A 15,747-nucleotide genomic window follows, 5' to 3' on the forward strand; every position below is an offset into this window, starting at 1 on the left:
CCCCCCACTGCTCCCTAAAGTGAAGCTTTTTGTACGGAAATGTGCTCGAAATGCATTGCCCACAGGAGATAATCTGCTCAGAAGGAACATCACGCATAATACCAACTGTATGCGGTGTGGAGCACCTGAGAACCTCCTACATGTCTTGTTCCACTACCCCTTTGCGATGGAAGTGTGGAATCTGTCCCCTTGGACAACTACCTTGGACCCGAACCTGACCACCTCCTTCCAACAAGAGCTCCAAACCTCGAGTCTCCGAGTAGCGTTACCTCCAATAGGTGTCATCACAAACCTATTCCCGTGGATCTCCTGGAACCTCTAGCTAGCACGAAATCAACTCATCTTCGAGAGCAAGACCTTGACGCATCAACAAGTCTTTAACAAAGCTATTACTTCTTGCAAGTAATGGGAAATGGCTCAATCACTCTCTCCAAAAACGAGAGGATCTGTACCGCTTACCCTAGCGCCCCCAAGTCTACATGCAAACTCGATCTTCTGCTTCACTGATGCCGCGTGGAGAGCCGATCAAAAAGCTGTAGGTTTGGCATGGATCTTCCTTAACCAAGACTCCACGGAGATCTCCAGAGAATCCTCCTTTCAAACAGCGGTTTCTTCACCACTTATGGCAGAGGCTCTGGCGATTAGAAGAGCTCTCCTCCACGCTTCAGCTTCTGGTCTCAACCTGATCTGGCTTCGCTCAGATTCCCAAGGGCTTATCAAAGCCATCAACTCGAATCTCCGATCGATAGAGCTCTACGGCGTTTTATCGGATGTAGATTCGATCATCTCTTCAGCTTCTCTTTCTGTCTCGTTTTCTTTCATTCCCCGTGACTGTAATGGGGTTGCAGACTCTCTAACCAAGAGTTGTTTGTTTCTGAACCTTTCAAGTTAAAGCCCATTCAATATATAATGCATTTTTAGTTGATAAAAAAAAAGGGACCTGGTTCCATGTATCAAAATACGAGTCTGCTGAGAAAGGAACCATTCCTGCTGAGAAAGAAATTATGGTATACCTATAAGCCCGTGAAAGGGACCTGGTTCCATGTATCAAAATACAAGTCTGCTGAGAAAGGAACCACTTCACACACATTTGATATATATGTTTTGCAACCGAATGATTATAATTTTTAGAGATCATACATTGGACCTAATAACATGATTTTATCGTGTATACTCCATTGTGAGAGTAGATTCTAAATCACTTTTTATGATTAAAAAGTTATGAGCCAAGACCAAAATATAGAGTGTAGTTTCCACTCAATGTCATTTGATTATGCGACTTTTATATTTTGTCTTAGGGCTTTTCTAGTCCAGTTAGTGGACTTTAATCTACTTGAAATATTTTCAGGTTTAACTGGATCTCTGATTCTTTTAGTTCAAAGAAGATTATTTTGTTAATTTTGTTTTTAAGTTCGAACCAGATTAACAAAAATACTTAGGCCTTGCAAGTATCTTCTAATAATATCTATTTTTCAAATAAAACATATTCTCTCCGTTTCAATATAGATGATGTTTTAGAAGGTTTGTTTTGTTTCAATTTACATGAAGTTTTGAGATTTTAAGGAAGTTTTGAGATTTTAAGGAAGTTTTGAGATTTTAAGGAAGTTTTGAGATTTTAAGGAAGTTTTGAGATTTTAAGGAAGTTTTGAGATTTTAAGGAAGTTTTGAGATTTTAAGGAAGTTTTGAGATTTTAAGGAAGTTTTGAGATTTTAAGGAAGTTTTGAGATTTTAAGGAAGTTTTGAGATTTTAAGGAAGTTTTGAGATTTTAAGGTTAACTTTAACTTTATTGGAAACTGTTCAACCAATTAGATTTTACGGTCTTTTTTATAATTGGTTAACTGATTTTAAAATTATATCTTTAAAATATTTTTCTAGGGAAATGTAATTTTCTTAATGTTTGTGTACTATTACAAAACATCAAGTATTATGAAACGGATGGAGTATAACTTTCTACATATTTTATCACTATTAATTAAAGTATAATTAACATAAATATAAACTACTAGATAATACAGACTAAATGTAATGAAATTATGTTTAAATGTAACTTTTCTCTTTATAAAACGGAGTAGATTTTTAAAAAATTTGTTAGTTTTGGGCTTTGACAAACAAATAATGCAACACTTGTGCCTCTCTGACAGAAGAACAATGCAGTGTACAGAACGCACGCGGTTAACGCGTGGTGAATAATTTTTTGACTTAAGTTGAAAAACGTTTTGACTTATACAGGTCGCTTATTTCGAGGCAAAACGTACGGATTCCCAATAATATAACTCCACGTGGGAAGACGGAGCTGTTAACGGAAAGAGTTAGACGAGCATTTTTTTCATCCGTTACAGTACGTCAATTAGCGCCGTTAAAACAAAAAGTCTGCCGTTTACCCTTCTGGTCCGGTAAGTATTTAATGAGAATTTACTCCTCCATTTATTGCAAAGGGAAAGAAACTCAGAAGAAGAAAAAACTTAGAGAGAGAAAGTAGGTAAACTCCAAAATCTCTAGAGAGTATAGAGAGAATACCATTCTTGTTTCTTCTTCTCGGAAGCTAAAGAAGGTGAGAAAGTGAGATAAAACAAGAGAAAGTGAGAGAAAATCTCTATTAAAATGTCAAAAAGAAATAGGGCATTATCTTTAGCTAGTTTGTGTTGTGTGTTCTTCGGATGCATATGTATTTTCTTCTTCTCTTTTAAAATTATTTTTCATGAAAATCCTTTGAAATTTTTGTAAAATATTTTTTCCCAAGTTCGGTCCAAAATATTACTACAACATAAAATATATACACAATCCTTATTTTTTTTCATGAATGTTCAGATAGTGTCTTATTTATTTTTATCAGTTGGACTTGGACCTGTATTTTCTTGATTTTTATTTTGAAAAGAATTACCAGCAATAAATGTTTTTATCGGTTATATTTTTTGTATTTAATTCTAAATATTTTCTGAACTGTGAAACGAGCTGCTGGCTCTGGTAATTTTGCATTTGAGATTAATTCTGAGATTTCATAAAATATTTCTGCATTTCCATGCACTGATTCTCCCTTTTGAACCTTCGCTTATTCAAGATTTTCAAGAAAAATCTAAGTGAGATCTTTGTAACGATTAGTTTCTTTGTTGTTGTTGCAAGTAATGTTGACAATAGAGGAAGAAAGTGTGATGACATCAGACAACAGATTTGCTTCGCCGCCTCCGCCTGCTTCTTCTTCTCCGGCAACAATCCAAAACCCTAATTTTAATTTCATCCCTTTCAACTCATTTTCCTCCATTATCCCGGTTTGTTTCTAATTAAAAATTTCCACATTTATCTCAAATTTTTTGCTCTTCGATTAATAATATTTTTTTCAACCCATCGATTAATAATATTTTTTATTAGAAGGAGGAGCATGGAATGATGAGTATGAGCATGATGATGATGATGGGAGATGGAGCAGTGGAGGAAATGATGGAAAACGGGTCGGTGGGTGGGTCATTCGGGTCGGTTAGTGAACAAGCAGAAGATCCAAAGTCCGGGACTGAGTTTGTTGTTAATGAACTTCGAGACGATGAACAACCTCCTCCTGCGAAGAAGAAACGTTACCACAGACATACTGATCGTCAGATCCAAGAAATGGAGGCGTAAGTGTTTGCATCTTTTGGTTTCAAAATTGTATATGAACCCAACCGCACCGAAGTGGAAACTATTTCAGGCTAACTAGGTTTATAATAGTTTTGGTTTTAGTTTCGGTCTAAAGTCGATTTTTAAAAGAAAAGTCAACTTTTAATCTGGATGAAAATGTTTTCGGTTTGTATTATGGGGTTTTAATTAGTTTCATGGATTTTTTTTTAGTTTTAAAATCTACGATGCGTACCTAAGTTTGAATAGTTCTGAAGGTTTTTTTTTTATAAAGAGTTCTGAAGGTTACTTTGATTGCATATGAGTTGAAGTTTTGTGAATCTATTGGTTTTAAAAGTACTAAATTTCTTGAATATGGGTTTAAGCTTGTAAGTCTAGGAGTCTGCAAGTGAATGGGATTAGTGAAACTGATTTTGTAGGATTAGTAGTATAAATGATCGAGTAAAACTGATTTTAGTAAAAATCAATAAAAAAAAGTTTTACTTTAGTAACCTTGGGTTTAAAGTACTAAATTTATTATATATGGGTCTAAGTTTTGTGAAGGTTTTCTTGATTGTACATTGGCTTTAAGGTCGTTTTAGTATAGAGTGTTTTCGGATATAAAAATGAAAAGCATCTAAACTTTAATAAGATTTGATTTTAATATTTTTAGATAGGTACAATATTTTGGTTTGATTTTATTAAAATTGAATATACGTTTGTATCAATCACAAAATTGGAGTCTGGAAATTAACAATGGATTTGAATAGTGATCATTATAAAATCTTTGTAGATTGTTCAAAGAAAACCCTCATCCAGACGACAAGCAAAGACAAAGATTAAGTCATGAACTTGGTCTCAAGCCTCGACAAGTCAAGTTTTGGTTTCAAAATAGGCGTACCCAAATGAAGGTAACCAGTCTTTCATTTTACAATTTAATTTAATCATATTCTTAATGAGTCATGTATATACTTTGTAAGATTTATAATAATGAAGATAATTATGAAACCTTAAATTCATAATTCAAGCTGTGCTATTTATATATGTCTGTTGATATAAAAGATTAACTAAATGAATAAATGATTATATCTTATTTTTGTAATGAATAAAATATATAGGCACAACAAGACCGAGCAGAGAATGTGATGTTAAGGGCAGATAACGATAACCTCAAGTTGGAGAATTCTCAACTTCAGGCGGAGCTTCGGTGCCTCTCGTGTCCTTCTTGCGGCGGCCCCACCGTCCTCGGCGACATTCCTTTCAACGAACTCCACATTGAGAACTGTCGCCTCCGTGAAGAGGTATTTCTAACCATTTTATATATTGGTTTTGATTCCCTATATATCTAAAAAAACATTTTATGCGTTTATAAATGCTGTAATACATAGTCTTGTGGACTCATCATTTGAATCATAGTGTTTTTCATATTTAATAAGATTGAGATTAAGCCAGTTATCTAGCTTGCTTTCGGGTTGATTTAGTTCAGTTTTTATTGGGTTTATTAGTTTTGTAAAAATGTACCAAAAATTTATTTAAAAAGTGGATTAATACATATTGATTTTGTGTGTGTGCGCGTGTAAACAGCTTGATCGTCTATGCTGCATAGCTTCAAGGTATACAGATCGTCCAATGCCATCCATGCCACCATCTCAGCCGTTGATTAATCCTGCTTCGGAGCTTCCACATCACCAACCTTCATTGGAGTTAGATATTAGCGCATACGCTGGTAACTATCCAGATCATCCTTGTTCAGACTTGATGTCGCTTCCTCCACAAGACACTGCTTGTTTCTTCCCAACTCAAACTATTAACAACAGCAACAACAACAACATGTTACTTGCGGATGAAGAAAAGGTTATGGCTATGGAATCTGCTGTCTCTTGCGTCCAAGAACTTACTAAAATGTGTGACACGGAAGAGCCTTTGTGGGTCAACAAGAAATCGGACAAGATCGGTGGCGAGACTTTGTGTCTGAACGAGGAAGAGTACATGAGGTTGTTCCCATGGCCAATGGAGAAGAATAACAACAACGGAGATTTTCGTACAGAAGCTTCAAAGGCAAACGCAGTTGTTATCATGAACAGCATAACGCTTGTTGACGCGTTTCTAAACGCTGTAAGTAGTATACTATTCACAAACTCCTTTGATTTTAATGATTTGCGATTAATCGATGCATGTTTTGTATTCCAGGATAAGTGGTCGGAGATGTTCTGCTCAATAGTGGCTAGGGCAAAAACTGTTCAGATTATTTCATCTGGAGTTTCTGGAGCTAGTGGCTCTCTTATGCTGGTAATTTAATAACTCGTTTTGGAACTAGCTGAACAAACGTGGCCATTATTTCTAACTTAGTCTATGTTGTTATGTTTTACTAGATGTATGCAGAGTTACAGGTATTATCTCCACTGGTTCCAACTCGTGAAGCGTATTTTCTACGTTACGTGGAACAAAACTCTGAAAACGGGAACTGGGCAATCGTAGACTTCCCGATCGATAGCTTCCACGACCAAAACAGTCCTCATGAGTATAAGAGAAAACCTTCAGGGTGCATCATTCAAGACATGCCTAATGGATACTCAAAGGTCAAGTGGGTCGAGCACGTGGAGGTAGTAGTCGAGAGGCACGTGCACGAGACCTTCGCAGAGTATGTGAAAAGCGGTATGGCTTTTGGAGCTAGCCGTTGGGTCGATGTGTTGGAGAGACAATGCGAGAGGATGGCTAGTCTAATGGCTAGAAACATAACCGATCTTGGAGGTTAGTAATCTAAACCATATCCCTAGATTCTAAAAACCCTAAAACCAATGTTTAAGAAACCGCATGGCAGTAATTAAATGTTTTATATGAATTACTGATTAGCCTACACTTGGACGGAATTTTATGAACACCTAGACCGGTTTTTCATAAAAACTGTTCTAGAAAAATCATTTTGTTTGGATCCGATTTAACTCCTAGGCGGGCGTCTAGTCCCGGCTTAGACTGATTTTAAGAACACCTCCTAAAACGGACATCACTAAAGTTATGTTTCTTATTACAGTGATTCGATCAGCAGAAGCCAGGAGGAACATGATGAGGTTATCACAAAGGATGATAAAAACATTCTGTGTGAATATAAGCACATCGTACGGACAATCATGGACCGCACTGTCTGAAACAACGAAAGACACTGTGAGAATCACGACAAGGAAAGTGTGTGAGCCTGGTCAGCCAACTGGAGTTGTTCTTGTTGCTGTCTCAACAACTTGGCTTCCATTTTCTCACTTCAAAGTCTTTGATCTCCTCCGTGATCAACATCACCACTCTCTCTTGGAAGTTTTGTTCAGTGGAAACTCACCTCATGAAGTTGCTCATATAGCCAATGGTTCACATCCTGGAAACTGCATCTCTCTTCTTCGTATTAATGTAAGTTCAAAACATCAAAACCTAGTTCTAGATACCACAAAGAATTTACCAGAACTTGTTAGCTTATGTTAGAAGTTCAGTTACTGCAGAAACGAAATTAATATTACATTCCAGAATAGAGGATTAGGAATTGCACTGAACCTCCTAAAATTAAAATTAAAAATATCTTGAATTATTTATTGTGTTTTTGCATACAGGTAGCTAGCAACTCATGGCATAACGTGGAGCTGATGCTACAAGAGAGCTGCGTTGACAACTCCGGTGGCTTGATCGTCTACTCTTCCGTCGACGTTGTCCCAATTCAGCACGTGATGAACATTGAAGATCCTTCAAATGTTCCGCTTTTGCCCCTCGGGTTCTCAGTCGTCCCTGTGAACCCTCCCGGTGAGGTCGAGGGTATTTCTGTCAATTCAATTCCTCCGCCGTCGTGTCTTCTCACCGTTGGGATTCAGGTCTTGGCGAGCAACGTCCCAACCGCGAAGCCGAATCTCTCCACCGTCACAACCATCAACAACCACCTTTGCTCCATAGTCGATCAGATCACTTCCGTCCTTAGCAGCACCATTTCTCCGACCATCGCATCTTCCGCCGCCGCAGCCAAACAAGATGTCATCTAATGACCGAACTACCCCTAAACCTCCTTGCTTTTTCAATCTCAGATAGGTGCAAAATGGTAATTTGTTGAGGGAGGTTGAGAGGTAATTCGGGTATCGCTTTGAGGGTAGTTTGGTAAATAACCTAGCATCTAATGGATAAGCCAGTTAGCTCAGGTTTTCAGCTTTTTTTGGGGAAGGTCAAAATGGGTATTTAAGACTATAAGACAGAGAAAGTCAAGAGCGCACCAGGTAGGTCTGTGAACCGGTTTCCGGTTTAATAGAAAACGTTGCTGGTTCGGGTATTGACTTTCTACTTTGTTTGAAACCTTTGAAAGAGTTTGGCTTATATGCTCGGAATTTACCTTCTTTTTATATTTTGCCTTTCCGTATTTAATGCTTTGAAGTTTGGTCTTTTTAATGATTCCTACAAATATCGAACACGGGGCGACTTATATTACCAAATTTAGCTGAACTTAATACTTGTCCGCCGCGATTTATATATTTGCTGGTTGGTGTGTCTTTGAAAATCAAGCTCATTTTAATTAATTTGTTTTAGATTGTTAATATCTGGCAAAAATAATAAGAGTATTCCATGATTAACTCGGTCCTTGTAAGAATCCAGTTAGAAAAAAACATTCTTAGGTTCGGTTTTATTTCATGTGCTTGGTCAAATTTATAAGTTGCGTGGTGTTGTGTGATAACGCATATAGCAAAATTTGGGTGGTATAAGCATCCATAAACCACGTATAATAAATAATAAGCTATTTATCATTTCTTGAATGAAAACACCATATTTCATTAATAAAACATGTAACAAATAACAAACAATAGATAATAGTAGAATAAAACAAGAAAACTGGACATTACACGAAATTTTGAAACAAGAAACGTAGTTTTAGTGATAATTTAGAAAATCGGTTTAAAAACGTGCTATCTCTAAGCACATTGGAAACCAGATGGAACCTTCGTACCACACTGGTTAAAGAGAACACTCAGTGAAATAGGAACACGAAGATTAATAATGCCAAGGACATTAGCCTTCAAAGCGGTGCAGAGACAGACCCCGGCATCGAGATTAACTAGACCTTTGATAAGAGCGCAACATTCGGCCTTTTGCGGTAGAGAAACCTTAACCAAATTCAACACGTTGGCACATACCTTGAGTTTAAGAGCATCTTTACAAGTGGGTTTGCTGTAAGGAGACGACGGTGGGGGTTTCTTGTTGGGGATTTTGGACGGTGGTGGTGGACAAGGGGCCGATGTAGAGCTGACCAAAGTGAAGAAGATGACATTCAAAACAAGGAGAAGAGCAATCTTAGAGTAAGCCATTGATGAAAGAGTGAAGTTTTAAGAGTTTTCTCTTAGAAAGTTATCTCTCTTTATCAAGCTTGTGATGTTGTGTGGAGAAAATGGAAAGAGTGGTAAGGTTTTTTATAGGCGAAGATTTAGATCGGCTAATGTGTTTAAAATTACAATTTGACGAGTGGCAACGAAATGTATTATAAGTTCGATGAACTGTTCATGTGAAAGATTAATATATTTGAAAGTAAAATTATTGTGAACTGATTGATCTTACAAACTGTCACGACATAAGGATAATTAGTCGAGTTACATGTAACATGCGAGAAATATTAAATTAGTCAATACATAGACGAGGCCCATAACATATTGATAGATATAATCTAAATAAAACGACAAGTATTTCTGTATTTATATATTAATCGAAAAACATTATAACTACGTATCATTATTACGATGATTCTTAGAATCATTAGAAAATATATTGGTTCATCTAAACATATATTATATTTTTTACTAAATTAACTATCAAATTGATAATAACATACAAAAAAATATTTTTCATTTTTTCCTAAAATAAAAGCTACGTAATTACATAATATGATTAAGATGTATATGACAATTAATGATTATGAATAATATAGATTTAATAACATTTTTTGTATCTTTCCTTCTTTTTGTCTAATTTTATATTATAAAAAATTAAACAATCACCTTAACCATATAATAAAAATTTTAGATTTTTTCTTATATGTTATATTTTAAAAAATTTTAAGTGACTATAAAATTACTAAAAATGCTAGAAGTTTTGCACCGAAAATTTTATGAACAATGGTTGAACTGTTTTGCTATAACAAGATACAAATGATCAAAAAAGCGTATGAATATCTATTAAATGATATTTCATATTTATATATATATATATATATATATATATATCATTTAAATTAAAATATGTACCATATAAAAATATAAATATGTTAATTTCGAAATTTGCATTGAAAAAACATTGAGACCTTAATTTTTTGTTTTAAAATTTACATTGAAAAATCTCACATTGAAAATTTTGTGATTAATGGTTTAAATTTTTTTGTTACACCTAGATGATAATCTGCGCGTGCGCAGAGTGAGTTTTTTATACTAATGTTTGTTCATTAGATAGTTTTAACATTTTGTAACACTAAAATCTTTATCGATTGTAATATGAAGAATAAAAATGTTGGTCTATTAAATATATCTTCGTTGTTAAAGAGTTGTAATAATGTATTACAACTCATTTTAATTATTTTTAAGACTTTATATACACAGAAAAACATAGTGTGGAGCTTGTGGTTAGAATGGTTTTGCCGCTCACATAAATCACCAAAACCAGATAGGAAGATGACGAAAGGGGATAAGGTTTTCTGCTCTCTATTTGTTTACTATCAACTATCCATTAGTGATTTTATTTTCTACCTCTATAAAATTGTGCTTTCATTCTCTTTTCTGTTTCCCTCATATAAGATATTTTTTTTTAATTTTTTTTGTGAATTCGATAAATTACATAAGTGTCAATTTAAAAAGATTGACATCTGTAAAAATTAGTTTCACTTCAGATACATATCTATGAATCAAATTTTTGAAGAAAATCACCGGCAAACTTTATTTACAGGTTAGTGTTCAAATCTAATATATCAAACTGTTATAAAATATAAGTGCAGACTCGAAATATAAATGTATGACTAGTATATATTCACTAGTTTGGTCTAAAAATCATCTAATTCTAGACTAACAAAACAAATTACTTACTTTATTAACCTACATTTTTACGGTTTAGTTACTTAAGAGTATACAGATAAAAAATATATATAATACTTTACCATTCTAGTATGTGTAAACTATATATAAACTAAGTACTGTTTTATTTATTAAATGATAAACCAGAAAACTTATAATAAATAGTTCAAATCTTTCATTCTTACAATTATAATAGCTAGATAGGATATTATGGAGAAACAAACATTAGACGAATGTTCAAATCTCTCATTCTTCGAACAAACTCAAAAGGAGGTGACTGGAATCTTGTCATGATATTTCATTAAAAGCTTTTTATGGATAAAAATCAAAACTAAATTATTTAATCTGAATGAAATAATATATATATAGTGCTTCCAATATTAAAAATAGCTTTGATTTGAAGAAGTGTATTTTTCGGATTGTCATGATCAAATTACATATTAGAAACCACATATTAAAAAAATAATTTGTATTAAAAATATATGCATTAGAGTAAGCACATAAATCAAAACCAATACATTTTGTTTATTTACAATCATGTTTTTGGTAAATAAATCAAAACAATCATTTTATTTACTTTATATTGTATATATTTAAAGTTTAGTGATATTGACATATATATATATATATATATATTATTTTAATATAAATATTTATTATTGACACTACTTACTCATATGATTTTATTAATATCTGCATATTTGCTGTAACAAAAATTTAAACCATTAATCACAAAAACTTTTAATGTGAGATTTTTCAATACAAACTTCAAAATTAAAATATTAAAATCTCAATATTTTCAATGCAAATTTTGAAATTAACATATTTTTATATAGTTTGTAATTTAATTTAAATGATATATATATATATATGTATTATGAGACTTCATTTTCATATGATTTATGATCATTTGTATCTTACTTAAACAAAAAAAAAGTTAAACCATTGATCACAATATTTTCAATGTAGGACTTTTACCATTTTTAGTAATTTATAGTTGTTTTAAAAAAATAAAAATATAACATATAAGAAAAAATATTTTTTTTTTTGCAGTTTTGTGTGATTGTTTAATTTCTTTTAATAATATAGAATTAAACAGAAAAGAAAGAGGGTAAAAAAATTGTTATCAAATATATATTACTAGTATCATCTCCGGTGCTACGCACCTACAATTTTAATGTTTTCTAAACTATCTGATCATAAAATTGTAATAACTATCAAAATAAATTATTGTTTTATTTATATATTTTCTTAACCTAGATAACACATTAATACATAATTTTGGAAATACTAAACCAATTTCTATGATGTTAGTTTTGAGAAATATATACAACATACACGTTTTTGAAAGCTTGTTTCTGTAAAAAAAAACTAAGATATATTCTAACACATAAAAGTATACATTGTGCTACGTATGGGCATTATTATATAAAAGAAGACTATTAAACATACAAAATAGATAATTGTGGAAAAAAACTCTGATTTTTCATCATTTGTGAAAGTTTAAGCTACAAAATAGAAGAAGAATAAAATCTTCAACTTTGAATCATTCAGAAAAATCTAAAGGTAGTATAAATGTGTTCAGGAAAAGAGAATAAATTATTTAAATAATCAATTTTTGCCACATTCAAAAGTAAAATAAAACCATAAAAAGATGATTGTCGAGGAGAGAAAGAGAAAGCAAGATTATCATTTCTTCTTAGTATTCTTTTTACACCAAAAAAGAGAAAGAAATATATAGTTTTTTTTTAAAATGGAGAGATGAAGCAGTTACATATTGAAAAAGTTACTAAATTCATTTTTGTACGTGTGTGAGAGAAAAATATGAATTTTTGCAGTTCACCAAATAATTGAAGTCAATAGAACGTGGTATGATTTTGATTTATTTGAATTTTGTAAAACAATTACACATGTCAAAATCTTATTGGTTGAGTGACTTGTGTTTTAGTATATAAGAGATTCATAATCATTAAGTGTCATATATATATTAATCATATTAGATAATTCCGTAACTTTTATTTAAGTAAATAATTGAATAAATTCTTTTGCACACTACTAATCAATTTGATAGTTAGTTTAATAAAAAGTATAATCTTCCTATATATTAATTGAAAAATCACTTAACAGTTTTATGTTGACGTGTCGGTCGTAGGAGAACTTTCCAATTAATTATTATAATTTGAGGGAAAATTACGTCTTTACCACTTTCATGCTACTACTTTTTATTTTTACCACAACTAAATAGACATTTTCAAAAAAAAATTCTTCATTAAGTGGCAAAACACTCTTATGCCCTTATTCTATATATATATATATAATAAATAAATATTTAAATAAACACAAATCTAAAAAAATAAAAAATAATTTTTTTATTTTTTTTCGAATTATTTTATTTCGAAATTCAAACCCTAAAACTCAACTCTAAACCCTAAACCATCAATCTGAAACCCAATTTTTTTTTGAAATACGAACCCTAAACCCTGAAACATCAACTCTAAACCCTAAACCCCGAAACATCAACTCTAAGCCCTAAACCCTAAACCTTCAACCCTAAACCCTAAAACATCAACACTAAACCCTAAACCCCAAACTTCAACTCTAAACCCTGACCCATCAACACTAAACCCTAAACCCCAAACTTCAACTCTAAACCATGAACCATCAACACTAAACCCTAAACTATCAACACTAATCCCTAAACCTTAAAAAGTAAACTCTAAACCCTAAAAAATTAACGCTAAATCCTAAAACATCAACTCTAAACCCTAAACCCTAAATCTTCAACTCTAAACCCTAAACTCTAAACCCTAAATCCTAAACCCTAAACCCTAAACCCTAAAACCCTAGAGTTCATGTTTTAGGGTTTAGATTTGAAGGTTTAGAGTTTTAGGGTTTAGAGTTTACGTTTAGGGCTTAGAGTTGATGTCTTAGGGTTTAGATTTAAAGGTTTAGGGTTTTAGGGTTTAGGGTTCGAATTTCAGATAAATATAGGGTTTATGGTTTAGGGTTTATGTTTAGGGTTTAGAGTTGATGTTTTAGGGTTTTGATTTGAAGGTTTAGGGTTTAGGGTTTAGGGTTTAGAGTTGATGTTTCGGGGTTTAGGGTTTAGAGTTGATGGTTCATGGTTTCGGGTGTAGAGTTGATGATTTAGGGTTTAGAGTTGATGTTTTAAGTTTAGATTTAGGGTTTTGGGTTTGCGTTTAGGGTTTAGAGTTGATGTTTTAGGATTTAGATTTGAAGATTTAGGTTTTAGGGTTTAGGGTTTAGAGTTTAGGGTTTAGAGTTGATGTTTCTGGGTTTAGTGTTTAGAGTTGATGTTTCATGGTTTAGGGTTTAGTGTTGATGATTTAGGGTTTAGAGTTGATGTTTTAAGTTTAGATTAGTTAACCGTATGTTTTTTTTTGTCAAAGTTAATAAAAAAGTTATAAATGTCTTTTACCCATTATTAAAGATAGGTGTAAAAGTGGTTAGTGTAAATATGAAAAGTGATACTTTGAAAATAGTATTATTGGCAATATCCTATAATTTGATTGGTTGATGGTTTTTAAATTTTTATTTATTTAATTAAATTTTTTTAAAAGGAAACAATCATAGAATTACCTAATCTAATATATTTTTCCTAACATACAATTAAACATTTTAAATATATATGAATTAATAAAATTTATTTATAGAAACAATTAAATATCATAGATTACATTATATAAATTGATAATATACATTAAATACATATGATACTACATAAATAATTATAAAAATGGTTTTTAATATATTTATATTACTAGTGACAACAATAAATCATAGATTCCAGAAAACTAATTAATGTAAACTTAATAATATTAATTAAACTCACTCATTCTCTCTATATATATATATATATTCTAAAATATTTAAAATTAATGCAAAACAGTCAAATATATAATTTAAAAAAATTCTCATCATTTTCTAATGATAATGTGATATCATAGATTAGTGATCACTTTTATAAATGATTAAAATATTTTTATATTTTAAAACATCCTCTTATATATTAATTGAGAAGTCACTTAAGTGATTTCTGCTGACGTGTTGCTCATAGGAGAACTTTCTAATTAATTGTTATAATTTGATTGGTTGATGATTTTTTATTTTTTATTTATTTAATTAAAGTTTTTAAAAGTAGCCCTGGGCATTCGGGTATTCGGTTCGGTTTCGGGTAGGAACCATTCGGTTCTGGGTATATCGGATAAATCATTCTTATACCCAATAGGTACATATGAGATTTCGGTTCGGTTTTGGTTGGTTTCAGTTCAGTTTCGAGTACCCATTTTATAAATGAATCAAATATATATATATATATAAAATATATGAGTTAATATGTTAATCTAAGTGGTCTAGTGGTTACACACTTGCGTATTTGTCAATCCAACCAGAGTTCGAATCAATAAAGTGCTAGTTTTATAAGTATTTATTGAATTTTAATATAAAATACCATATATATGTATAATATAAGAGAGTACATAAAAGATAACATGGTTTGGTAGTAACAATGTTCTAACTCTTCTTGTCCAACATGGGTTCGAGTGGGGTTGATGACATTTTACCTTATATTAGAAAGTGGATATTTGTTTTTCGGATATTCGGGTACCCGTTCAGTTTTCGGTTCGGTTCCGGTTTTGTTCCATTTATTCAGATATAGAAATTTAGGAACCATTAGGGTATTTGAGGGTTTCGGTTTGGTTCGGTTCCGGTTCAGTTTTTCGGTTTCGGTAAAAGGAAACAATAGTAGAATTATCTAATCTAATATATGTTTCCAAACATACAATTAAACATCTTAAATATAGATAAATTAATATAATTTATTTATAGAAACAATTAAATTTCATAGATTACATTATATAAATTGATAATATACATTTAAATACATATGATACTACATAAATAATTATAAAAACGGTTTTAAATATATTTATATTAGTAGAGAATACAATAAATCATAGATTCCAGAAAACTAATTAATATAAACCTAATAATATTAATTAAACTCACCCATTCACTCTCTCTATATATCATAAAATATTTAAAATGAATGCAAAACAGTCAAATATATAATT

General features: G+C 31.7%; 3 protein-coding genes across 5 annotated transcripts; 2 read left to right on the forward strand and 1 right to left on the reverse strand.

Moving 5' to 3' along the window:
- Positions 1 to 412: 412 nt before the first annotated feature.
- LOC106314517 lies at positions 413 to 892 on the forward strand. Its single transcript, XM_013752379.1, has one exon. It carries the CDS (start codon positions 413 to 415, stop codon positions 890 to 892), a length of 480 nt encoding a protein of 159 aa, XP_013607833.1.
- Positions 893 to 2,448: 1,556 nt separating this feature from the next.
- LOC106313836 (homeobox-leucine zipper protein HDG5) lies at positions 2,449 to 7,945 on the forward strand. Of its 3 annotated transcripts, none has more exons than XM_013751756.1 (10): positions 2,449 to 2,581; positions 3,123 to 3,268; positions 3,369 to 3,610; positions 4,381 to 4,498; positions 4,706 to 4,888; positions 5,172 to 5,702; positions 5,778 to 5,876; positions 5,960 to 6,338; positions 6,619 to 6,983; positions 7,181 to 7,600. In XM_013751756.1, the coding sequence occupies exons 2-10, from the start codon at positions 3,125 to 3,127 to the stop codon at positions 7,598 to 7,600; spliced, it is 2,481 nt and encodes an 826-aa protein (XP_013607210.1). In that variant the 5' UTR covers positions 2,449 to 2,581; positions 3,123 to 3,124. The 3 variants fall into 3 exon arrangements, with proteins under 3 accessions (XP_013607210.1, XP_013607209.1, XP_013607211.1); XM_013751755.1 differs by having other exon boundaries at positions 2,449 to 2,553; XM_013751757.1 differs by lacking the exon at positions 2,449 to 2,581 and having other exon boundaries at positions 3,125 to 3,268; positions 7,181 to 7,945.
- Positions 7,946 to 8,440: 495 nt separating this feature from the next.
- Positions 8,441 to 8,964, reverse strand: LOC106317104 (14 kDa proline-rich protein DC2.15-like). Its single transcript, XM_013754961.1, has one exon. The coding sequence runs from the start codon at positions 8,906 to 8,908 to the stop codon at positions 8,516 to 8,518; it is 393 nt and encodes a 130-aa protein (XP_013610415.1). The 5' UTR covers positions 8,909 to 8,964; the 3' UTR covers positions 8,441 to 8,515.
- Between the last annotated feature and the right edge of the window lie 6,783 nt (positions 8,965 to 15,747).

This window comes from Brassica oleracea, chromosome C9, assembly GCF_000695525.1.
Source record: "Brassica oleracea var. oleracea cultivar TO1000 chromosome C9, BOL, whole genome shotgun sequence".
NCBI classification, from domain to species: Eukaryota; Viridiplantae; Streptophyta; class Magnoliopsida; order Brassicales; family Brassicaceae; genus Brassica; species Brassica oleracea.